This window comes from Marmota monax, unplaced genomic scaffold (genome assembly GCF_021218885.2).
Source record: "Marmota monax isolate L192 unplaced genomic scaffold, Marmota_monax_Labrador192_F-V1.1 WCK01_AAM20220418_F8-fsc00028, whole genome shotgun sequence".
NCBI lineage: Eukaryota > Metazoa > Chordata > Mammalia > Rodentia > Sciuridae > Marmota > Marmota monax.
The window spans coordinates 803,124-827,873 of NW_026694779.1; the positions used below are offsets into that span (position 1 = coordinate 803,124).

At 39.3% G+C, this 24,750-nt stretch overlaps 1 protein-coding gene across 4 annotated transcripts in view; it reads left to right on the top strand.

Moving 5' to 3' along the window:
* Positions 1–24,750, top strand: part of Tmcc1 (transmembrane and coiled-coil domain family 1) — a 175,448-nt gene that overhangs the window by 21,454 nt on the left and 129,244 nt on the right. For 3 of the 4 annotated variants that reach the window (XM_046425436.2, XM_046425434.1, XM_046425435.1), the window contains 2 exons: positions 20,000–20,055; positions 23,879–24,141. In XM_046425436.2, the coding sequence (XP_046281392.1) occupies positions 23,920–24,141 (222 nt within the window). In that variant the 5' untranslated portion in view covers positions 20,000–20,055; positions 23,879–23,919. Of the gene's footprint in view, positions 1–19,999; positions 20,056–20,122; positions 24,142–24,750 lie in introns of those variants that run through there. The other variant, XM_046425433.2, reaches the window with a different exon arrangement.

Consider the following 24,750-nt stretch of genomic DNA (forward strand, 5'->3'; position numbering starts at 1 on the left):
ATGCCCCCCCCAAAAAGAAAGAAAATATTGGAAAAGGCTGTGATAAATATTAATCAGAAGTTATAATTTCTCATAATTTTCAGCAATAACCAGTGTCATTTTGATACACGTGTAGGTTGTAGTCTCAGGTGCAGACTGCCTTTATACATGTATTTGTGGATGGTAGTGTGCATACTGCTTTTTTTTGAACCTGTTCCTTCTTAATGAAGAGTTGTTGATCACTGAAGGTAAATGGGTGGGAAATGTTCAGGTGTTTAGCATATGTATTTTTAAGATTATTAGGTAGTCATCAATTAAATCAACTATTGGTGATTATTTCCTGCTTTGTTTTATGTCAACAACTGTTTTTATTAATGCCTCAGACATTGTTTTTTTTTTTTGGTTGTCATTGGTGATTGATAAATTAAAAATCACACAGTTTTACTGGCATAGGGAGGTAAACTGCCCTGTATCCTCAAATCATGGGTACTAGACTATGGTGTGCTTGTGATTAATGGAAAGTTCCTTTTTCAGGCAAGCAATGGGAGGAAGACAGTGTCAAATTACTTTTGAGCAAAACAGTTAAAAGGTATTGCATCTATGTATTGTTTTTCAAAACATTGCTACAGTGACCAGGAACTGTGACTTTGACACATCACCTTTTTCTCCTTATCAAAGGTTTAAATGTATTAGAGTAGAATATTGAAAATATTGCATGCAGGTTTTATGGCAAAATGAGGGAAATGAAACTATGGAGAAATCAGGACCTTAATAGAAATTAGCCGTGAACTACAAGATTGTTTTGTTCTTAGATTACTTCTATATTTATTTGCCTCAGGTTATTTTTCTGTCAGTTTACCAGCTACCATGTTTGTGTAAGTCATATTATTGCTTTGACAGTTGGGAAGAAATAAAAAGTTTTGCAGATATGCATATCTTTAAGTTTGTTTAAGATTGTTTCTAAGATCATCAGTTACTTGCGTAAAATGTCATTAAAACTAGTAGAAGAACTCATGAATTTGACCTATGCCTATGAATAAGAAAGTCTTATATTTCCCATCAGGCAAAGCATGGTAGTGCATCATTTTTGTGTTTTAATCCTTTTTTTTTTTTTTTTTTTTTTTTAAGTCTCTTCATCTCCATACATGCTTGTGTGAAAATCTGAGGACATTGAAAAAACATTTTTGATCCTGAATACTCAGAACATTTCCTTTTTATATGAAAAAAAATAAATGTAAATTGAGAGATTGCATTAGAAATGATCTGTAAGTCCTGTAATTCTCTGATTGGTTCTCATTTTCCAGTGTCTCAAAGCTGTTTAATAGTTTGCCCAGATGTCTTGGAGGATGGCATTCCAAAACTTGAAGTGTTAGCCGTGTGCAGCTCCTCCCCGTGGAGAGAGGTGGCTCTGGTAGTGGAGAGGGTGAAGTTCTGGCTTTTTCACTTGCTGGCTGTGTGGCCTTTAGATGTCACTTAGGCCTCATTTCCCCATCTGTAAGATGTGAAATAACAGCAGAGACCTCAGGGTTGTTGTGAGGAACAGTTGAGATAATGTGTTAAGAGGCACAGAGAACTACAAGGTGCTGTTGAATGCAGGGAGGGGCTGTGAAGAGAGGTCCCATCTAGGAAAACTAGTTTCCTATTCATGTGCACTTTGGTTTCATGTAAAGTTGGGGTGCCAGCATCACCCAGCACACCCCCATCATTCAGAGGAGCTTCCTTGTACAATACCCCTGTGTTGTAACATCTGCCCTCTGGCAACCAGTAATCTATTCTCTATCTCTGTAGTTTTGTTATTTTGAGGATATTTAGGTAAGTGGAATCAGAAAGTATAAATATTTTGAGATTGGCACTTTTTTTTTGTTGTTTTTATTGTATCCAACATCAAACTAATGGCCTCATAGAGGCCAGGCAAATTACTCAGCCCCTGAGCTGCGTCTCCACTCCTGAAACTGGCTTTCAGTAAGCATCATGCCCTCAAGATCTATTTAAGTTGTTACATACATCAGTATCAGTAATTCCTCCCCTTTTTTGCTGAGTAGTGTCCCATAGTGTGGATGTGCCAGTTTGTTTAAACACTTACCTACTGTGGAACATTGGAATCATTTGCAGTGATGGATACTACCGGTAATGCCACTGTGAACATCTTGCACAGGTTTTTATGTGAACATACATTTTCATTTCTGTGGGAGTGATGCCCGAGAACGTAATTGCTACGATATATGGCAACTGAATATCTAATTTTATAAGAAACTGCCACACTTCTCTAGATCAGCTGTATCCTTTTACACCCCTGCTATCAATATGAGACCACCAATATTCTTTTATTCCTTGTTCATTCTTTTTCTATGTGTAAGTGGTATTAATGACAGAAAATTTAAGAAAAATTTATGTAGGAAAAATCATAAAAGGAAAGCTCTGGGCATTGACATTATTTTCATATGTAGTTATTCTCAGAAGAATAAAGTTAGTTGTTCTAGCTTGTTTGCTGTGACAATGTTTCATTGACCTTGTTTGAAGAGACAACTTTGATGACTGAGTTAAGCAGGAAGATGAAGAGACGGTTTCTTTCTCTTTAGTTGTCATTTCTCTAGAGATTTATTTTTTCCTAAATTGTTAGTAATGGTGACACTACAGCTTCTGTTTATAATACGATCTTAAGGTTTTTTATTCCTTTTTATATTGTCATGAATTCCAACAGCCACCTTTTTTATGTGTTAGAATTGTTGAGATACCATTGCAAAAACTTTGTTTACCATCAAAATAGGCAATTCCCCTGAGCAACTATATCCATACTGGGCTTTAGAATAGCGCTGTGAAATAGCGAGGGGTTTTTTTAGGCCACGGAAGCTATCCAAGAATTTTGTGAATAAGGCTGCGAATTGACCTTGCCAGAACTCATGGGGAAGATGTCCGTCTTGTTTTGTGTGGTGGAACAGGGTTTTCATCCAAACATTGCCCTGATTTCTTCTCCTTTTCCCACTGAGACCCCCCCCCCACCCTTTTAACTTATTTTTTAAGTGTCTAAAGATTCTAATTTCTTTAAATGTTATTTTTTGGTCGACTTACATTACAGGATAAGTTGAAGAGGTTCAGATTTCAGGACAAATGGGGGTTTTGTCTTTACATGGGGACTTGACAAGGAGATAATAAATACTAGTTGTTATGTTATGAAGACTGCAGTCAAACAGATTGAGATTGCTTTATTTTTAGATTATTCAGTGAAGTTTGAGTTTTTGATAATTTCTTCATGTAAGTAGGACACAATCAAATGAAGGCCTTTAGTAAATAAACTTCATATGGCAGCTAAAGGGATCCTGTTCAAGGAAACAAAACATGATCCTCACTAGGATCACGGCGAGGGAGCATGGCCTGGTGTTGAACGTTTCGTGTTTGCTGGCAGTCACATTCTGGAATGCCGCGAACTGAGCTCAGGGACACTCACTCCACCTCGGAGCTCCAGCTCCAGCCCCTAGCAGCTGGACTTTAGTGTAGGCCATCCGGACCATGGTGGAGGATTCTTGGGCATAGTACATTTTTATTGAGCCACCTAGACACTGAGGATAAAACACGGAGCCAAAACCGATGGGATACCTTGTCCTAAAGGATCTGGTAGAGCAGACAGAAATGAGCTGTATTCTCTTGTTAGATGGTTTATAATTTTCTTAACTTTTTCTTCCATTTTTAAAAATGGTGGTAGCATTGCATAGTAAAAATCTGCCATCTTTACCACTTTCCGTGTGCTGTTCCGTGGTGTTAAATACACTCATAACTGTCCAGCCATCACCACCGTCCCCATGCGTTGCTCTCTTGGTCTTGGAAAACTGAAACTCTAAGTCCATTAAACAGTAACTCCCATCCTCCCTTCCTCTGGTCCTGGATAACTGCCATTCTGCTTTCTTAGACAAGATTTTAACTGTTCTCAGCATCTCGTGTTAGTGGAGTTTTAGTGTTTGTGTGAGTGGCTTAGTTCACTTAGCAAAATGTCTTCAAGGCTCATTTATGTTGAAGTGTGTTGCAGAATTCTCTTTCCTTGGGCTGGGGTTGTGGCTCAGTGGTGTAGCATTCGCCTAGCATGCGCAGGGCCCTGGGTTTGATCCTCAGCACCATATAAAAATAAATGAATGGAATAAAGGTATTGTGTCCAACTACAACTAATAAATAAATATTTTTTTAAAAAAAGAATTCTCTTTCCTTTTTCAATGGACTGCAGTTTCAATGGACCATTGTCTGTTTATACCACATTCTGTTTTCCCTTTCATCCATTGATGGACATTTGAGTTGCTGATATTTTAGCTCTTGTGAATAATTTTGGTGTGGACATGCAAACTCTGCTTTCAGTTCTTTGGGGATATATTCCTGGAAGTAGAATTGCTGGATCATATGCTAATTCTATTTTAATATAATTCTATTTTTAATCTCTTGAGAAACTGTCATACTATTTTTAACAGTGGCTCTACCAGTTTATATTCTGATCAACAGGTTACAAAGGTCCTAATTTCTCCACATACTTAAGTTATTTTTTGTTTATTTATTAGTTTTTATGGTATTTGTAATTGTGTAAGGTGGTAGCTGGTTTATACTTGGATTAAAGAGTATCTGAATATTTTCTTATTCTTTTGATTCTTAAAAAAATGAAAATACAGGGCTGGGGGTTAGCTTAGTGATAGACGGCTGTGTTCCTAGCATGAGCTGGGGATTTTCTGATCCCTCGCACCAGAAAAAGAAAGCGGTTACACTTGTTCCTGTCTGTCTGTGAGGCCTTGATTCCAGGCTCCTCCCCAGTGTCAAAATCTGCATATAGGGGCTGGGATTGTGGCTCAGCGGTAGAGCGCTGGCCTAGCACGCGCAGGGGGTTCGATCCTCAGCACCACATAAAAATAAAGGCATTGTGTTGTGTCCATCTACGCCTAATAAATAAATAAATAAATATTTTAAAAAATCTGCATATGCTCAAGTACCTTATATAAAATGGCATAGTATTTGCTTAAAACTTACATATACCTTTATTAATTTAATTCATCTCTGGATTGTATACAATACCTAATAAAGTGTAAATACTATGTAAATAGTAGTTGTACTGTATTGTGAAAGGAATAGTGACAAGAAAAATGTCAGTAGGGATTCCTGCAGACTGTGAACTTTGGACTGTTCTCCTTTGGACGCTTTGCTCTGAGGCTGGTTGGGTCTGCAGACGTGGGCCTGCAGGTGTGAAGGGCCAGCTATCCATGGAGTTTTTGTTGTTCTGTCTCTCATAATTGAGTTGCTTGCGTGCTTGCTAAGCGTAGGGTTGTTTAATGGGGTTTATATAAGTCTTTTTACTTTGCTGGAAGTTTGAGGCCACTCAAATGACAGCTTTATTTTTCTTTCCTCAAAAGCTAAAACCAGGCTTACAGGAAGGAAGGGAACATACACTGGAGCCAAAGGCTGGTGCCACATAGGCCTGTGGGGTGTGCGTGCTCGGAAGCTTTGCAATTGGTTGGCCTGGATCTGTCAGAACATATTTGGATGGCTCTCGCTCTGTGTGCACTGATTTATTTATATGCTTCTGAGTAGTGATCCTGGGAGTGAATGCACTATGAGTATTGTTTGAAAAACTAGTCTCGGTTGCTCAGGGGGGAACAGAAACACCAGTGTCAAACAGATCTCAAGTCCACTGGTTTCATCTTCTGTGAATGTTGTCCAGTAATTAAGCCTTTGGAACAAATGCCAATGTTGTGGAGGCAAGTTATTTCACAGAAGGGACTCTGATAGGAAGACAGAATGTGAAATTTAAATATTAGGTCTTAGGTCTGGGCTTAAAAATACTTACTATTATTTTTAAAGCTAGGGTCTCCCACCTGCTAAAACATGTGCTTTACCACTGAGGTACACCCCCAGCCGTAAATGTAGAAGAAACTCTCCTCTTTCCAGTTTCAGTAAAGCCTAGCGGGGAAAGGTAGCATTCTTTTATAATTTCTGTTGACTTAGTTAAAATAGTGTAATGTGTTATCTTTAAAACAGTCGGATATTTGTAGAATTAGGAGAAAGGACAGACAAAAGAATAGGGCATTTCATATTTGAGCAGAGTATGTAGAACGTGAGTTGTAGTAATCCTTCCACATTTTTTAGACCTGGTTCAAGATTTTGTGACTATCTTCAAGAAAGGCAGGCGTGTGAATAAAAGTATGTTAATAGAATTTACAGTCTTGCCTTAAATGTAATTCTTTATAATGGAGGTGCACACACACATATACTTGGAGTACACAAAAATGCATAATATTTATCTATACATCTATATAAACATATATGGAGAGAGAGAGAGCGAGCGAGAGAGAGAGAGAGAGAGAGAGAGAGAGAGATGGATAGGGGCAGGGGCATTGTCTAGGAGTAGAGTTTTGCAGTTGTTTGATGGAAGAAGGCCAAGAAGTACAGCATGTATGCAATGCAGTGTTTTTAATGACCAGCCATAGACACTAAGCAGGGACTTCTTTTAGGAAAGGATTGAATAGAATAGAAATGAAGTTGTCTTTCTGTGAATAGCCACTCTGTTCAACAAATGGTGCATAGAGATTCGTGTACACAACAAAACCTCAACTCTTTCCTAACACTGCACGTAGAGACTAACCTCAAATGAATGAACGTAGACCTAGAGCTAACCCCAGAAACTTGTAATAGAAAATAGAGAAAATCTTAGTGACCTTGAACTAGGCAAAGAATTCTGAAGACCCAGAATGCATGCTGAGAGAGAGAGAGATAGAGACAGAGAGAGAGAGAATGAATATGAATATGAATGTGTGTGTGTATCACCGAATTGTGTTTGGTCAAAATTAAAAACTTCTGGTCTTTGAAAGGCACCATTAACAAAATGAACAGTCTCCTTCAACTTGGGCATGTACCTGGCAGAGGATGTGTGTCCAGAATATATAACTTGTACAATTCAAGAATAAGAAGACAGATTACCCCATTAAAAAGAGGTCAAAAAATTTTAATAGAAAGCTCATCAGAGAATATAAGTGGATGTCAAATAAGCACCCGAAAAGACTTCCACATCATAGTCATTAAGGATATTAAATTTAAATCATAGTAAGATACTTCTGTGTACTCACTGGAATGGCTGTAATTAAAAGAATTGGTTGACATTTGGCAAGAATGAGGATCATCTTCAGGAATTCTCATACATAGCTGGTGGGAAGGTTAAATGGAAGACAGCTGGGCAGTTTCATTAAAATTTCAGTGTAGCTGGTGTGTTGGTGCATGTCTGTAATTCCAGGCTGAGGCAGGAGGATTAGAAGTTCAAGGCCAGCTTCAGCAATTTAGTGAGCAACTTCGACCTTGTCTCAAAATAAAATATAAAAAGACCTAGGGACATAGCTCAGTAGTAAATTACCCTTGGGTTAAATCCAGTCCCCACCTCCCAAACTTAAATGTAAACCTGCCATATGACCCATCCAGTCCATGTCTAAGTATTTATCCAAGAGAAGAAACCAAAGCATATGTCCAAAGACTTGTACACAAATGTTCATAGTAGCTTTGTTATAGCCCCAAATAGCCTACATGCCCATCAGTAAGTGTATGGATAAATTTTGATGTATCAATACAGTGAAATACTACTTAGCTATAAAAAGAAAAGAATAGTACTCTCAGTATCATGTTTGGATTTCGACATTTAAGCTTAAAGTCGGAAGGAAGCCAGACTTAAGAAAAGTATGCATTATGATGTACCTTAGTTAAAGTCTAGAAAATGCAAACTAATCTGTAATGTTAGTAAATAGATGATTAATCATTTTGGGGGATGATGGTAGAATTGGTGTGGGTTACTGAGGGGCTTGAGGAAATTTTTGGGAGTCTTGGAAATGTTCATTTTATGATCATGTATGTAAATTCACCAAATTACGTATGTTAAACAGGTACAAAGCTGTAAAAGAACCAGCAGGGTGGTGGAATCATGCTTTCTAATATAATGCTTATTATCATGTAATAAATTTATCTTCGGATTTCTTATTTATTAGTGTGTGTTTTTTCTGTTACAGTTTTTAGTTTCTTGCAGATGTTATGTTTTTAATTCTAGCAAAGTTAGATAGAGCTTGGTGCCTTTGGATAATGTTGCTACAAACCAAGTTAATAGGGTAAAAATGCTTACTTGGATAAATACTTAGGTTTTGGAGCTAAAATTCTGACATTTTATATTTTAAATGAGAGTTGTGTTTTGCAGTAATAATGTTTTGAACATTTAGAATGTCCCACCACATTTGCCAATGACAACTTTGTTCCTGTTTGCCTGAACATTCTTGGGGACTGACCTCCACAGTTCACTGAATGTGTAACTATTATGTTAAATTAAAAAGCGAATTAATTGCCTGAATTTAAATTTATCTGGTGAAGGTCTTAGAAGTTAAAATATCATAAAAATTATGGAAATAGAATGGTCATGCTGTATGTTAGAAACTTACAATACTTTATTGGCTTGTAGTTTCCTGGTCATCCTGTCTAGGTATTTCTTTTTCTTTTTCTTAATATTTATTTTTTAGAATACTTGGACACAATACCTTTATTTATTTATTTTTATGTGGTGCTGAGGATCGAACCCAGGGCCTCGCACATGCTAGACAAGCACTCTACCACTGAGCCCCAGCCCCAGCCCTGTCTAGGTATTTCTAATATACTCACTTTTTTCTATGATTGGGAGAGATGCTGGGAGAGGGTGAGGGTCATTGTTACAAGAAAAAGAGACAGCTTTGTGCTTCCAAATTTTCCCCCTTTTTTCTTTCCTTCTTCTTATTGCTACTGTTAGTTCCAGGAACCGTGGGAATATGTTCTGTGCGTTCTCTGATTTAATTTTCACAACTTGAGAAAGTGCATCTTGTTGCCATTTTACCAACGAGGAAACTGAGGCTTGGCATCTAAGACCTTGCCCAGAGATACACAGCTCATAAGCAATTTTAGTAATTGTCTTACTTGGAAGCTTAAGTTCTTAGCCACTTTGTTTAAGTTTCTTGTTTGTTAATAAATCAGCCATTTCCAGGACTTAATAAAAAAGTTCTCTCAAATGTTCATTGGTCCCAGAGAAGATAAAGGCGCATAAATACCCTAGCCTCTTATTGGAGAATTGCTGGGCACTGTTCAGTGAAATACACACAGATTTTTGAAGTGTTTTTCTTGGTTAGGAGAAACTAGACAACACAGTAGATTTCTAAGTCCATTGTGAGTATATGACTTAAACAAAAATAATAATAATGAGGAATAAATAGAAGATTTAAATAAATTACAGCCTATGAAATGAATCTCCGAATTATCAAATACTGGCTAGTGTATTTGACCCTCTTTGGCACTTTAATGCCACACCGACTTACTTTATATTCTCGTGTTTGCTCGTTTGTTCATAAGACACTTGTTCAGCATCTTTTTGAGCCAAGGCGCTGTGCCTGTGTGCTCTCTGTAGTCACTGCTTTTGTGATGCTCTCTCTGGTCACGTCGAGAGTATAGTCAACACAAAGAAGTTTAATAAAATGGTACTCACGACTGAAGAGAGAACATTCTTCCAAGCAGTGAATGTCTACTGGGCTCGATTACATCTCCCTCATTTCTGTCTCAGTTCTTGGGTTTCTTATCTGGGCACTTCATCAGTGGCGTTTTGTAAAACAGAGGTCAAGAGAAGGAGTGGAGAGTGAAAGGCTGGGGTGGGAAAAGCTGTGGCTAAATCAGGAATCCCTTAGGCGGCTGGAAAAATGTCACCCTTTATAAAGCAGAAGCATTAGAAGAAATAATGACTTCGAGAATAGAACTGTTGAATAAATTTTCAGTGTAGCAAAGCATAAAGTATGTGTTACCCTTGAAACCATCTCATATGACCTATACAGTGAAGGAGAAAACATAAATTGGAGACTTTTTTAAAATCTGAAAAACCTGGCTGTTTTAGCTCTGTAACTTCACATTTATTCATTTACTCAACACATATTTAAGGTCAGCTCTGGGGCTGTTTGTACAGAATTTCACGTACTGAAGGTATGTTGAAGTGTAACGTTTATTATGAGTATTCTTTTTCCTGTTTCAAATGACAAATGGTGAGTGCTTGATGATACAAGAAATTTGAAATTAGGATTTTTTTTTTTTTTCTCTTTGGTACCAGGGATTGAACTCGGGATCCTTTAATCACTGAGCCACATCCCCAGCCCTTTTTATTTTTTACTTTGAGAAAGGAGTCTCACTAGGTTTCTGAGGCTGGCCTTGAACTTTTGATCCTCCTGCCTCAGTCTCCTAAGTAGCTGGGATTACAGGCATGCACCATCATGCCTGGTTGGTTAGCGTTATATATTTTTTTAATGTCTCCTGGCTCTTATGTGGAAGACAAACTACTTGACTGAAATTAAGATTTTTAAGAGACAAACTCTTCAAGGTTTAAAATGTAAATTCTGCAGGAAAATATGCAGAATCTATTTTGGCCTTTCCTGTATTTTCATTGATTTTTAATAGGAATTGTCTTTAGTTGGCTCAGTTATTTATTCTGTTCCTTAATTCCTGTGCTAATCAAGGTTATCAGAAATTTCATTTTTATAGTCCTTTTGATGGAAGGCTCTTGTAAAACAGTATGATAACACTCACATTGTCTCAAAGCATTGGTTGATATGTGTAACGATAAAAGACGAAAAGCAGCTTTAGGCATATATACGTGTGTGTGTATCAAGTTTCTTGTACATATGCTTGGTGGGGAGGAAGTCTGCTGCAGGGGAAATCTTACAGGTTTTTATTCTTAGTTTGAAATGAAAACACCGTCCCCCCTCCAAAGTCCTTTTGGTTGTACTTATAAATATTTGGAAGACACACCTCTCTTTTTTTTCTGGCCCCTTACGTATGTCACAGATTGTACTGAGAAGGAGTTACTTTGAGGGTTAAGAGCTTCTCTTTTTCCCTAGTTCAGGACTTAAGTCAGAAAACTTAAATAAAGAATTCAGTTCTGTCAGCTTAGAAACAGTTTTGGGTTACAGATCAAAAGATGGAGGTCCTTACAGGAGCATGGGCAGGAAGCCTGAGGCCCAGGAAGAAGGACCTGAGAGGTTGTGGAAACCCTCAGGAATGGTAAGAGGAGGGAGGAGGCAGGGAGGACCAGGCAAACCCTCTAATACAAACCATGGATTTAATTTGTGGATTTCTGAAAATGAAGGTTAAAAGTAAAAAGTCTTTAAAAACGTGTATTGCTGGAATCTTTTCCATATACATAGGATTTGTAGGCTTCAAACATTTTAATTGTTTCCCCTCCACATTCTTCATGTTTATTCTTGAATCTTCATTTACTCCTAAAATCATGGCAGTGTTGTTTCTGCTTAGAGTATTATTTTTCTAGATTTTGTAGATTTCTCATAAATACCTTTTAAGGGAGTTCCTGTCTGTTCTTAATATGTTGAGACTATCGTAGTTCAATGTTGGGTTTAGTTGAGGGAGTTATTTTATCATAAATTCATGTTGGATTTAGTTGATGCTTTTTTTGCGTTGTTGTGATCCTTCAATTTTTTTATTTAGCCTGTTAATGTGGTGAGTTACAGTGATTGATTTTGGAATGTTGAACCAGTCCTGTGTCTCTGAGGTAAACCCTGCTTGGCCTTCATTTACTGTCTTATTTTTTTTATATAGTGGCAGTGTTTGGTTTGCTAATGATTCATTAAGGTTTTTGCATACAAGTTCATTAAGATATTGGTGTGTAGTTTTCTTCTTAATTTTTTTTTAATCTTGTGTTGATGTTACAGTAATATTGGCTGCACAAAATGATTTGGGAAATGTTCCCACCTCTTTCCTGAAAGAGACTGTGTAGAATTGCTGTTTCTTCTTTAAATGATTGATAGAATTAATCAGTAAAAGCACCTGGGGTCTGGAGTTTTCCTCTTTGGAAGGCCTGGAACAATAAATTCACTTTGTTTTATTTAGATATGTATTTTCCCATGGTGTTTGTAGTTTGTGTCATCTTTTAAAGAATTGGTGTATTTCACTATTTAGGGTCAGAGAGGTGTTTACGGTATCTCTGAATGTATGTGTGTGTCTGTGTCTGTCTGTCTGTCTGTCTGTCTGTCTCTCTTTGGTACCAGAGACTGAAACCAGGAGTGTTCATCCACCAATCCACATCTCAAGCCTGTTTTATTTTTTGAGATAGGGCCTTGTTGCATTACTGAGTCTGGCTTTGGATCCATGATCCTCCTGCCTCAGTCTCCTCAGTGGCTGGTATTACAGGTGTGTGCCACTGCACTTGGCTTATTATCTTTTTGATTTTTGTTGTATCTTTGCTACTGTTTCCTCTCTTTGATTCTTGATACTGATAATCTATGTATTGTCTATTTCTTGGTTGGCCTGACTAGAAGTTTATTATTTTTCAAAAATTTGCTTTCATCAAATTGTCCCCATTTTGTTTCTGCTGTCAGTTTTATTCATTATGCTTTAATTTTTATTATTTCCTTCCTTCTGTTTGATATAGGTTTAATTTGTTCTTCTCCCCAGTTTCCTAAGGTAGACACTTTGGTTATTGATTTCAGGTCTCCTTTGCTAATATATGTGTTTAAAACTATAAATTCTCCTTTAATCCTTGTTTTGGATGCATTGTATAAATTTAGTATGTTCTGTTTTCATTTACTTGCAACTATTTTAAAACTTTTCTTTAGACTTCCTCTTTTTTTTTTTTTTAAGTTGTAGATGGACACAATACCTTTATTTTATTTATTTTTATGTGGTGCTGAGGATCGAACCCAGGGCCTCATATGTGTGAGGCAAGCGCTCTACCACTGAGCCCCAGCCCCAGCCCCAGCCCTAGACTTCCTCTTGTAACTATGGGTTATATAGAAGTATATTGTTTAATATTCAAATATTTGGTGGGGAGGGCTTCTCCAGTAACTTTTGTTGTTGGTTTTGGTTCAATTCCATTATGATCTAAGAATATACTCTGTATCACATCTATTTTTTGTATTTTAAGGGTCATTTTTATTGCTCAAAATCTGGTATGTCTTTGTGAATATTCCATGTGCACTTGAAGAGAATGTATATTCAACTGTTGTTCCATGGCGTGCCCTACAAATGTCACCTAGGTTAATTTGGGTGATAGTGCTCAACTGTTGAGGCCACCTGTATCCTTTCTGATTTTTTTCAGTCTCATTTTCCTAACACTCATGTCTGTCAGTCCCCATCACTATATGCATAAAATATTGTTCATCCATTCGTGTCACAAATCCTTTGTATTTGTTGACTGTTACCATCTAGAAGCCCTTTTTTTTTTTTTTTAAATGTTGATCAGGCAAAACTAAGTTTATGAGGTTCACTGTCTTAAGGAAAACACCATCTTCACTGAGTCTCAACTGTATTTCAAGGTGTGAAATTAAGGGTTGGGGATGTAGCCCAGTGGGGGATGCTTGCCTAGCAAGTGCTAGCTCCTTCCTGATTTTCTGCCTATTTGTTTTATCAGTTACTGAGAGGCAAGCCTTGGAAGTCTGCCCCTGGAACTGTGGACTTGTCTTACCAGATCCTTCCAGTTTTTTAAAAAATATTTTTAGTTGTCACTGGACCTTTATTTTATTTATTTTTATGCGGTGCTGAGAATCGAACCCAGTGCCTCACACATGCTAGGCAGGTGCTCTGCCACTGAGCCACAACCCAGCCTAAGATCCTTCCAGTTTTTGCCTCGTGTAGTTTGAATCTTTGGTTTCAGGTTCATAGTGTTTGGAACTCAGCTTCACAGTACTATAACAAATACCTGAGGTAAATCAGCTTATAAAGAGAAAAGTCTTATTTTGGCTCACAGTTTTGGAAATCAGTCCTTGATCAGTTGGCCTTGTTGCTTTGAAGCTTTGGCAACATAGCACACCATGGTGGCTACCTCAGGGCAGAGCACAGGTACTCAGCTTCAGGTCCTGCTGTGAAAAAGAAAAAGAGGAAGAGACTGGGATCCAGAGGTCCCTTTTGAGGGCATGCCCCCAGGAACCTGAAATTTCCTGATAGGCTTCACCTCATAAAGTTTCCACACACATGTGTCCCCCCAACCCCAATATCATAACCTGAGAACCAAGCCTTTAACACATGACTTTTGGGGGACAGTCAAGATCCAGACTAGAGCAGGACTGTTCCATCTGTTTGGAGAAGTGAGTCCTTCATCATTGTGTCATGCCCCTCTTACTCTTTGCATTTCTTCTTCTGAAATCATCTTTGCAATTAATTTGGCTATACCAGCTTTCTTTTGATCAGTGTTTGTGTGCTATATTTTTCTCCTTTTTTTTTCTACCTAAATCTTTATATTTAGTGGGCTTTTTGAACTTAGCTTGGCCTTTCTTTTCTATCCAACCCGACAGTCTGGTTTTTCACTGGTTTGTTTAGTCTGCTCACACTTAACAGTGATTATTAATGTAGGTAGGTGGAAACCTACCTCCTGCTTGTATTCTTGTTGTTGGTGTTGCACTCGTTTCTTTTTTCCTTCACATTTTCTGGTGCAAACTGAACTTTTAAAAAATTCGATCTACTTTTCCCTTATTATTGACCTTCCTTTTAAAAAAGTTTTTTAGTGGTTGATGGTCTTAGGGTTTACAGGATATATTCTTAAACAAACTTTGAGTTTACCTTCCAACAGTGTTTTACCCTCTCACATGTGGAGTGTGGCTGTAGTGCTCCCATTTCTTTCTTCTCTAGTCCCCTTGTTGTTGGACATCCCTTTCCTGCTTCATAACGCATCGGTACATTGCTCCTGCTTTCAGCAGCTGTTATTTAGAGCACTTCAAAATCTAAAAAATTACAGATGATGCTTTCCATTGATTCTTCCTTTTTTTTTTTAATTAGTTACACATGACAGTACATTGATCTTGACATCATACATTTGAATCAAATGGGGTATAATTTCTCATTTATCTGAGTGTACAGGTTGCAGAATCACATTGATCATAAAATGATTCTTCTTTGGTGGAGCCCAGCTCTAGCCTCCCCGCCCCTGCCTGAGGAGGATTTGCTGACAGTAGGTTCTTGGTTCTCCTCTGTTGGGGAAGCGTTTGTATTTCTGCTTCCTCCTGAGGGGGTATTTCCACTGGGTGTGGAATATGGGGTGGGCAGTTGTTTTCTTTCTGCACTTGAAAGTCCTTAGTCCATCGCTCACTTGTCAAGTTTCTGAGGGGACTTTATGGGCTTTGTCACCGTTCCTGTGTATGTAAGACATTTTCCCTTCTTTAGCTGCCTTTAGGATTTTTCTCTTTACCTTTGACGGCTTGAACATGATGTCTGGTCTTGTTTTGGGGGTATTTATCTTGTTTAGTGTTTTCAGAGTTTCTAAATTTGGAGTTTGCTGTCTTGTTACTAATTTTGTGAAACTCTTGGCCATTTGGATATTTCTTTCGTTCCGTTCTCTCCTGAACTTCTGAGAATGTGTATGTAGCAGTGTTTATTTTCCCATAGCTTTTGGATGTCCTCCAAGTAGGAAAATTTGTCTTCCCCTTGAGTCCTCAGCTTGGATTATTTTTACTAGACTGTTTTGAAGTTCACTGGATCTTTTTCCAGTTGTTTCAAGTCTGCTCTTTCCGTATCTATATAATTATCTATGGAAGGCATGTGTGATCTGTTACTGTGTTCTTATTTCTAGCGTTTCCACCCCACTCTTTCTTATGATTTCCATTTCTCTTTGAAATTACCCATCTGGTCTCACATGCTGTCTGCCTTTTCCATTAGAGTCTTTGATTATCCATCATGCTTTAAATTCCTGATGGCGTCAGAACTTGTCATGTGTGACTCTGGCTCTGCTGATTACCTTGTCTCTTCAGGGTATTTTTACTACTGCCTTTAGAAGGCTTCATAATGTTTTTGTCAAAAGGTGTATGTTTTGTATGCAACAGGAGAAACTGAGGTTGGCATTTAAAATTGATACATTTGACTGTGTTTCCTTCTCCTAGTCCTTTAGGGTGGGGATTTGTGTTGATCTATTCAGGGATTCTGCTGTGTTTGATGTTTATTATCACTATGGTTACTGGAGTTGACATTTGTTGTTGCCATGGAGACCAGAGGCTTCAGATTTCCCTAGTAATACCTTGTTCCTTGTCTGAGTTTTCCTGGTAGGCTGTTTCTCAGAGGGGGTCGGTCTCTTGCACTCTCCCACCGTCTCCCATTGTTCAAGATTGTTCCTGGTAGTGAGGGTGACAGGAGCTCTGTGACTTCTGATCAAGCATCAGATTTGTGGGAGCACTAGGTCTTGGGGTGTGGCCTTCACAAGACCCTGTGCCCTTCACCTGCTTTCTTTTCCCCTAATGGCAGTTCACTAGGTGTCCTCAGCCTGTCTCTGAAGCCTTCCCCACACACTGAGGTGGGTGTACCTTCAGGGAGAGAGTGGAGGTGGGTGAAGATAAGGTGTGGGCCTCCTTCCCCTTCCTCTTCCTCTAGTGGAATTCTCTCAGCGCAGGGTGCTGGCCATGGTTAATCTCTCCCTGCAGATTAACCGTTTTGTTCCACGGGGAGATGGGGGAGATGAAGGAGATGGGGAAGTGCGTCTGGAATGGTCTGATATTGGCTGCTCTTCCTTCCCCAGGCTCCTCAGGGCTGGAGAGAGGCTTTCTCCCTCCTGTCCCCTGCTTCAGAGAGCCTTTTTAGGTTCCTGGAGGAAAAGTCCACAAAGGATGGGCACTCTCCCCGATTGCAGCCCCAGGGCTGACTCAGATGCCAGCCCTGAGTCTGCAGCAGTTTGTCAAGGTCTCTGGTTCTTCTTCCTAACTGCAATGGGATGGATGCCTGGATACTCCTAGGACTGTTTCCTTTGGTCAGAGAGGAAGCTCTTAGGTGTCTTTTCAGCCTCAGCTGTTGTCCCTTCCCTGCTGAAAAGGCTAAGACGGAAGAAAATAGGAAAAAAAGAAAACAGAGAGAAAAATGTGCCTCCTGCCCCCAGGCTGAGCCTTAGAGATCCACCTTGTGGCCAGAGAGCGCACTCCAGCCTTTCAGCCTCTCAGAGATCTGTGAGACTTGCCCCAGGGTTCAGCATATGGTCAATTTTTGTAAATGATCTCATTGTGCTTCAAAGCGCATTTATTCTACAGTTGTTGGGTGCTGTGTTTTATGTTAATGTCTATTTAGGTCCAGTTTATTGATCATGATCTATTAATTACTGAGAATTGTTAAAAAACTTTCACATGACTATGGAGTTTTTAAATTTGTCTTTGTAAATCTGTAAGTGTTGCTTTGTATAATTGGAGTGATGTTATTACATACATAACTAATTTGAAACGATATTTTCCTGATGAATTATACCTTGAATCCTGTGAATTATCTCTCTCTTGCTCTTTGAGTATTATAGCTAGAACAGCTTTCTTTTAGTTTGTATGATTTTTTTTCCTATACTTGTACTCTTTGCTATTTTCTCTGGTTATATTTTAAGCATTATCCTTGTTCTTTTCATTTAGTATAATTTTTGTCTTTTGGACCAGTTGCATTTAATTGGTATATTTGAATTTGTCTGACATATTGTTATGTTTTATGCATTTTACTTGTTCTGTGATCTTGCTTTTTCTCCTAATATTTATTTGGATGTGAGAAAAATTTGAGTATTTAAATTCTGTTTTTCCTTTCTATTAGTGTAGTAGTTCTCTCTCTGGGGTAATATAATAATCGGTCACCTTCAGGATGAAATAGTCTGAGCACGTATATTCAGTATGTACTAACTTTTAAAAACTATGGTAATATATATTAATTTCATTTTATATATCTCTCGATGTCAGAAGCAGTATCTTTCTCTCTGAGTTGGGACAAGCTGGATAAGCTGGATAATTTTTTAGTGTAAACTAATCATGTGCTGACAGATGGAAAAAGCCTCTGACACTTAAAAATAAAAAAAAGAAAAACCTACAAGAAGGTATAAAAGGATTGGATTGATTTATAAATCATCTCTGAAAAGAAAAAAATTTTGACAGCATGAAAATACACCATGAATAAGAAACACTGGTCATAAGAGGATGTTTACTAAGGACTTTAGGAAAAGGGATTTCAGAGGAATCTAAGGGAAGATAGATAAGCTTTCTTAGGTAATTAAAATTTTTCCATTTTATCCTGGCTTGTGAGAGGTGAGAGAACAGAAAAATGAAATTTTATAGTTGTGAACTCTTGGGCCAGGAGGGGGAAATGGTGGAGAAATATTAAAACAAGCAACGCACCGGCATGATCCTTTGAGCTCCTGTAAGTCTCAGGAACTAGGTCCGTCTGTAAGACTGGGTGGGGGGAAGAAGCCCTCACCAGGTGTGGGGAACCCAGGAGGTTTGCTGAAGAAAACAGTTGGGGGGGTTTTGAGCTAGTGAAGTCTGCCTGGTGTTTTTACTGTTGAAGTCAGACGCAGGAGGCCCAACTGGATGGTTGCTTTGCTAAGTAAATCTCTATCTGATAAGTACAATATCATTGTGTATAACAAGATCAGTTTTATCTAATCTTTTAAAAACTTGGATCAGGGTGATGCAGGAGCTCCCATTGGCTCCTCTGTACCTTTTGCCCGTTGACTCCTCTCCGTTTGCCTTCCAATCACCCACTCCCAGCCATATCTCTGGGTTCAGCTCATCCTCATCACCTTTTTCTAAGTTGTTATTAATTCCCTTACCTAATTTCTCTGTTTATGGTCTTTCCCTCTTCTTGCATCTCTCCCGTGCCATTGGATTATTAGTCCTAAAACACCCTTATAGCCTCAAAATCTTATAGCAGCTCTTTATTGTCTATGATGTTAAGTAAAGTTTTTCATCACTAGACCTCTTTTGGCCTTAAGATTCTCAGCTGTGAATTGGGGGTAGTGACCTTACCCTCCTCTGGCAGGGTGTGTGAGGGCTGCAGGTAAGGCGCTTGTCACCTTGGTGCATTTTATTGCCTGACATATGCAGGCTCTCAGATAATTATTCCGACATTTAAAGCCCTCCTTTAACTTTTCAGCCTTACCCATTGAATTTTCTTTCCTCTACTATAAACTGGGCACCCCCAGTAGGTCCTGTGGCCTCTCCACTGGCCCCAGATATGCCGTGTGTTTCACTTTCTGGCTGGACGTCTTGGCCCACATCCTGCTGCTGCTTCATCTGTCCTCTCAGCCTCCAGAGCTCAGTCACAGCCTCCTCTTTCCTCAGGCTGTCCCCGACACATCCAGTCCTAACTGATCTTCCGACTTCTGATGATACTCGTCGTCCTCCCCACACTTCAGCTCCGAACTATGCTGTTAGAAACTAGTTTGCCAAGAAAGTTCAATTTTGGTGCCTTTTGATTCTTACTTGTACACGTAGGGTTTTTTGTTTGTTTGTTTGTTTTTAATATTCTTTTTTTTTAAATGTAGGTTTTAAAAATTGCCTTTGAATAAAAAGTACAGATACAGTGTTAGAAGTTGCTTGAAAACAATCTCTCTTGAGTTGTGTTTTCGTATACTTGTTTTGTATTGCATGTTACTTTAAGGTTAGAACTAGTAGAATGTCCATTTCTTGTACAGTTATGATAGTGTAAAAATATTCAGTGCAAACTACAACATTGGTCACTTTTTCTTTTTTAAGTGCTCACAGATTAATAATCTTTTTTTCCAAAATCTTTTTTTGGGGGATGGGGGATACCAGTGGCACTTTATTACTAAGCCACATCCCCATCCCTTTTTATTTTTTGTATGGAGACAGTGTCTTGCTAAGTTGCTAAGGGCCTCAAATTGAGTTGCTGTGTCTGGTCTCAAATTTATGAGCCTCCTGCCTCAGCCTCCTGAATCACTGGGATTATAGGCATACACTACTGTGCCCCCTGAAAAATCTTTTTTTCTTGATTATATTTTTGAAAAATTAGAAAACACCTAGAAGCGCTAGCAAAAAATTACCCTACTTCTTTTTACCAGTGCAAGATAAGGACCATTAACATTTTTGTTGTATGTTCTTTAATTTTTTTTCTGTAATAGGTGAGTTTCCTCCTCTGAGTTTCTCACTTTGTAATTCTTCCTGCTTTACTGTGTGCATGTATGAATATGTAAAAACAAATCCCAACCCCATTATGTCCAACTATAATGCCCCAATAAAAAATATGGAAAAATATATAATTCTTAATGCTTGTTTTTCAGCTTTTCCTGACAGGATTCCTGTACACCCTGGAAGTGCTTGAGGAAGAGTGATGAAGGCAAGTATTGAGTCTGTTCTAGTCAGTGCAGTTCACTTGGAAAGGAAAACTAGAATAAAAAGACAAAGGTCATTGGGTGTGTAATGGGGGGTTGTTGGTGGAGCGCTCTCCAAAACATTTGTAACAACCTTTTCACTTATATTGACTCAGAGTAACTTGTTTCCTGTTAACTAACAGCTTGTTATGTTTTTAGTAAAACTGTGGTGGAAAGATTAATTGTTGGACATTCTGAGAGTTTAACAAAACTATCTGAGGAGCCTGGTCAAGGGTAACTGCCATTGCCTCGTCCCTTCCCAACTTTCACTCCTTCCTCTTCACCCCTTTCTCTCGAGTTGCTTTGTTTCCTTTCCCCCTTTTCCACTTCCTGTGGTTTACGTAAAAGCACTTCATTTTTTAGAAAGTCTGCGTGAATCAAGGAGGAGCCAACATTTCCTGTTTCCCTCTTTTTAAAACTACAGTTGGCTTTGCACAGTTGAACTTGAGCTGGGATCTAATACAGATAATTGGGGAGTTTTATAAACTCAGAAGAAAATACGGAAGCACTAAAAAACTTTGAGGTTATTGAATTTCTTTCATGCTTGCATTCTTACAATATCAGCAGTTCTATAGCCATAATTATTACACTGTTATCTCATGTGGTTCTGCTAATAACATTTGACTTTCCTTAATATCTGGCGTACATTGAAAGGGTCCCTAAAGGCTTTTTGTATAGAAAATTTAAGGAATCTTCAAAACGGTGGCCATGTTTCTTGTTGGTGCTGATAGCACAGCAGTAATGCATATTATAGCTACAAGTGTAAGTACCAGATGACATTTTATAATCAGAGTTATAGGTTGTTTTTCCAAATTTTTATCTGGTAACTTAATGCTTAGAGCTCACTAAGGTACGTTAGTAACATTAAGATAAGTCAAGCCTTCGGAAATCCTGAAATCCATCATACTCTGTGACCTAATCCTTGCAGCTGGGAAGAGAGCCTTGGTTAGAAGCCTTAGCCCTGCAAGACTCAGCTTAGAAATTGACGCCACTTCAGGTTTTCCCAGAGAATGCTAATATTTCCTTGTCATCAGTCATCATTGCAGATTATTTGAAAATAAATAATAGACACATGCTAGTGATGAAATCTCAGACAAAATTAGTGACATTTAAAATGTACCATATTGTCCGTGTTTTAAATAGGAGAGAAACAGATGGTCACTTGATTAGTTTATAACACTGCCCAAAGAAAGATTTGTTGGATAATAATTTCCTAATACCTATATTTATGAGACAAATAGGTCATTTAGTTTTTCAGCTAACCTTGACATTCTTTTGTTCGTGGTTTCCTTTAATCTCAGGGGATAAATTTACTTTATACATTTTACTTAACAGTAACAACAAAAAAATGAGTTGTCATATTAGCTAATGAAGCGCAAATAAGGGAAAACTAGGCCACCTCTTCACTGTCAGCCTGCAGCTCTGACGTCCTGCCATGTTTTCAGAGTCTAGGTGGCGACTGTGCAGAGATTAGTTGGTGTCCACTGTTACTGGATTATCTTGGCTCCACAGCCTTTTCCTCTCAGGAGATTACAAATAATTCAATAACTATTAGTCTGCCAGACAAACTCCCAAGGAAGGGGAAGATAATTAAATACATACATTATGGGCAAAACTTTTGCCCAGAAGGAGCCCACCCAAAAAACTGCACCAGAGCCCAGGACATTCATTAATCTAATTAAGAGTTAAGGGGTTTTTTTCTGGGCTGTCCCAAAGGGACAGAGAAAAGGCAAATAGGCAATCAGGGAAAGGATCAGAGGCCACAGGAGGATGGCAAGATTTCAGTGGCACCTCAAAGAATTTGAGCGAAAGGCAGTGAAATTTCCTATTATTGCTGTTCTGCATTTGCTTTTTTTTTTTTTTAAGATGCAAAGAATTTTATGGTATTTAGAAAGCAGGAAGGTACAGGTGAGAGACCAGTGTCTTTAACGCTGTCGCCCTGTTTGTGCTCCTGAGAGGTAAAAAGTCAGGATGAGGAAATGGGCATGAATGAACAGGGACAGTGGAGTCCCCGTGACAGTGTCCATGCAATAGGCCAAGAAGGTCTTTTTGAGTAGTCACTAGGAAGAAACCTCTAGAGAGTTTGAATTCATTCGCAGCAGACCCTGACATCCAGCTAATTTACAGCTCCTAGAGAGCCACTTGGGGAAAAGGTGTCTGCATGTCCCCAAAATGTGATCCACACACTGCTTCATTGGTATGACTTAGTACCTGGGAATGTAGACAGCTTAAAAGACTTCTAAACCAAAGGTTGAGAGAAAATCTGGGTATAAAGAACTTCCTGTATCATGTTTTGGCCTCACCAGCAGCTTCTGTGAGTTTATGCAGTTGTATATTTTTACAAACTCAATAAAAAAAATAAACACTTTCTACTAAGGAGAAATCTCATCCCTCCCCCCAATCCCCTTCAGCATGTGATCTCAGTAACCATGGCAATGATGCTGACTTGACCTCTGTTGGTTTCTGCTTCCTTTTAACTTTCTGCATCTAACACTGGTGTATGGTTGCTGTTTGACCTCTCCTTTTCTGTCCTTCCATCACGCCCAGTTACTGTGTGACGTCTTTGCCTTTGAATTTGTGTAGATACACAGGACGCCTCTGTCAGGCATGGTACTGTTGAGAAGGGGATTGTCTTTGTGTCTCCTTTCTTGAAAGCTGCTACTAGGCAAAGCTCTAGTCTCTCTGAAGACTGTTTCTGTCTGGCCTGTTTGTCCACACGATGCCAGAAAGGTCGTTTGTGCTTCAGCAGAGACTTCAGCCTATAAGATTTTTATTCCTGTTGTCCTCTCAAAAGAGCAAGCCTGTCACCTCTGATTACCAGTGAGCTTGATGAATGAGTGGTAACAACAGATTCCTGTATTCCATTGCAATCCACGGATCTTAGACTTGGATATTCACTTCTCACTATTATTCTTTGAATTTACTGAGTTTCAGCATGTGGATAATTAACTGTAGTTTTGAATGACAGGAATTAAATTGTTGCATCCAGAATAAGCTTTGGACAGCTTTTGTCTTAATCTCCTAAGCAGCCACTGTTCTGTCAGCTACTACTGTGTCCATTCCAAGATGGTGAATCTGCTGTGGGATTCTTCACATATTGAAACATTTTTTTAAAATGTTGCTGTTTTCATTTCCTGTGTATTTGTTCTGGGCTTTCCCCCCCTTTCTAGAAAATAGTCATTATTCACTATCTAGAAAACTATCTTTTAATCTTTTGATTAAAGATTGCTTGATGATAGAGCCTATTTGTTTGGTTAATGGCATGTTTCTCTTTAACACTGGAGTTTCTGCATGAACTTATGATATAAGGTTCTTTTCTTTTTCTTTCTTTCTTTCTTTCTTTTTTTTTTCTTAACATTAGATAGGCATGAAGCCTCCGTCTCACAGCTGCATGCATAGTCGCTGTTGAAGCAAATGCCTACCTAATCTGACAGTCTTGGTGTGTTTAAAATTTTTTGAGTTTGCAAATAAGCTTATTAAGTCTACTGATGGAGCCTTCGGGCAGTGAACAGTTATATGAGGACCCTGATCCTGGAGGCAAATCCCAAGATGCAGAGGCCAGAAAGCAGACAGAATCTGAACAAAAGTTATCTAAAATGACCCACAATGCTTTGGAGAACATTAATGTGATTGGCCAAGGCTTGAAGCATCTCTTCCAGCACCAGCGCAGGAGGTCATCAGTGTCTCCACATGATGTGCAGCAGATTCAGACTGATCCAGAACCCGAGGTGGATCTGGAGAGCCAGAACGCATGTGCTGAGATTGATGGTGTCCCCACCCACCCCACAGCTCTGAATCGGGTTCTGCAGCAGATCCGAGTGCCACCCAAGATGAAGAGAGGAACGAGCTTGCATAGTAGGCGGGGCAAGCCAGAGGCCCCAAAAGGAAGTCCGCAGATCAACAGGAAGTCTGGCCAGGAGATGACCGCTGTTCTGCAGGCAGGCCGACCCAGGTCTTCCTCCACGACCGATGCTCCCACCAGCTCCGCCATGATGGAGATCGCTTGTGCGGCTGCGGCGTGTCTCCCAGGAGACGAGGCATCCTTGGAGCGGGTAAGTCCTCAGATTTCCTTTTTCTTGTAGCCTTGGGTGTGTGTGCACAGCCTTAAGACAGGTGTTGGGTTGATTTTCTGGCGTATCCATTGTGTGGAAGGCCACCTCCTGGTGCCTCAGTGTACTTGACTTTGGGTTAGTGGAAAATAGACGTAGGGCAGCAAGACAGGATGTCTAATTGGAAACTGTGCATGGATGAGGTTTTGAAATGGGGTAAGCTTTCATCAGTCATTCACTAGTACTTATTAATGCCTGCTGTGTACAAGGTGATGGTCCAGGTAGTTAGGGGACATCAGGAGACACAACAAAGGTTTCTACCCTGCGGCTTGCTTTGTATTGGGGGAGATAGCGCACCCCAGGGAGAGGAGGTGGATTCTGTGATCAGCACTGTGGGGAAGAAATAGAACAGGAGAAGAGATGAGGAGTGTGGGCCTCACTGAGAAAAGGACACTTGAGGGAAGGCCTGCAGAGATGTGATGACCGGGCACTAGCGCTCCAGGCAGGTGAAGCAGCCCGAGGGCGGGACTGCCTGAGTTGTCAAGGAATAGTGAGGAGGCTGGTGTGGGAGAGCCGCGTGTGCAGTCATAAGAGACGAGGCCAGGGGGTCAC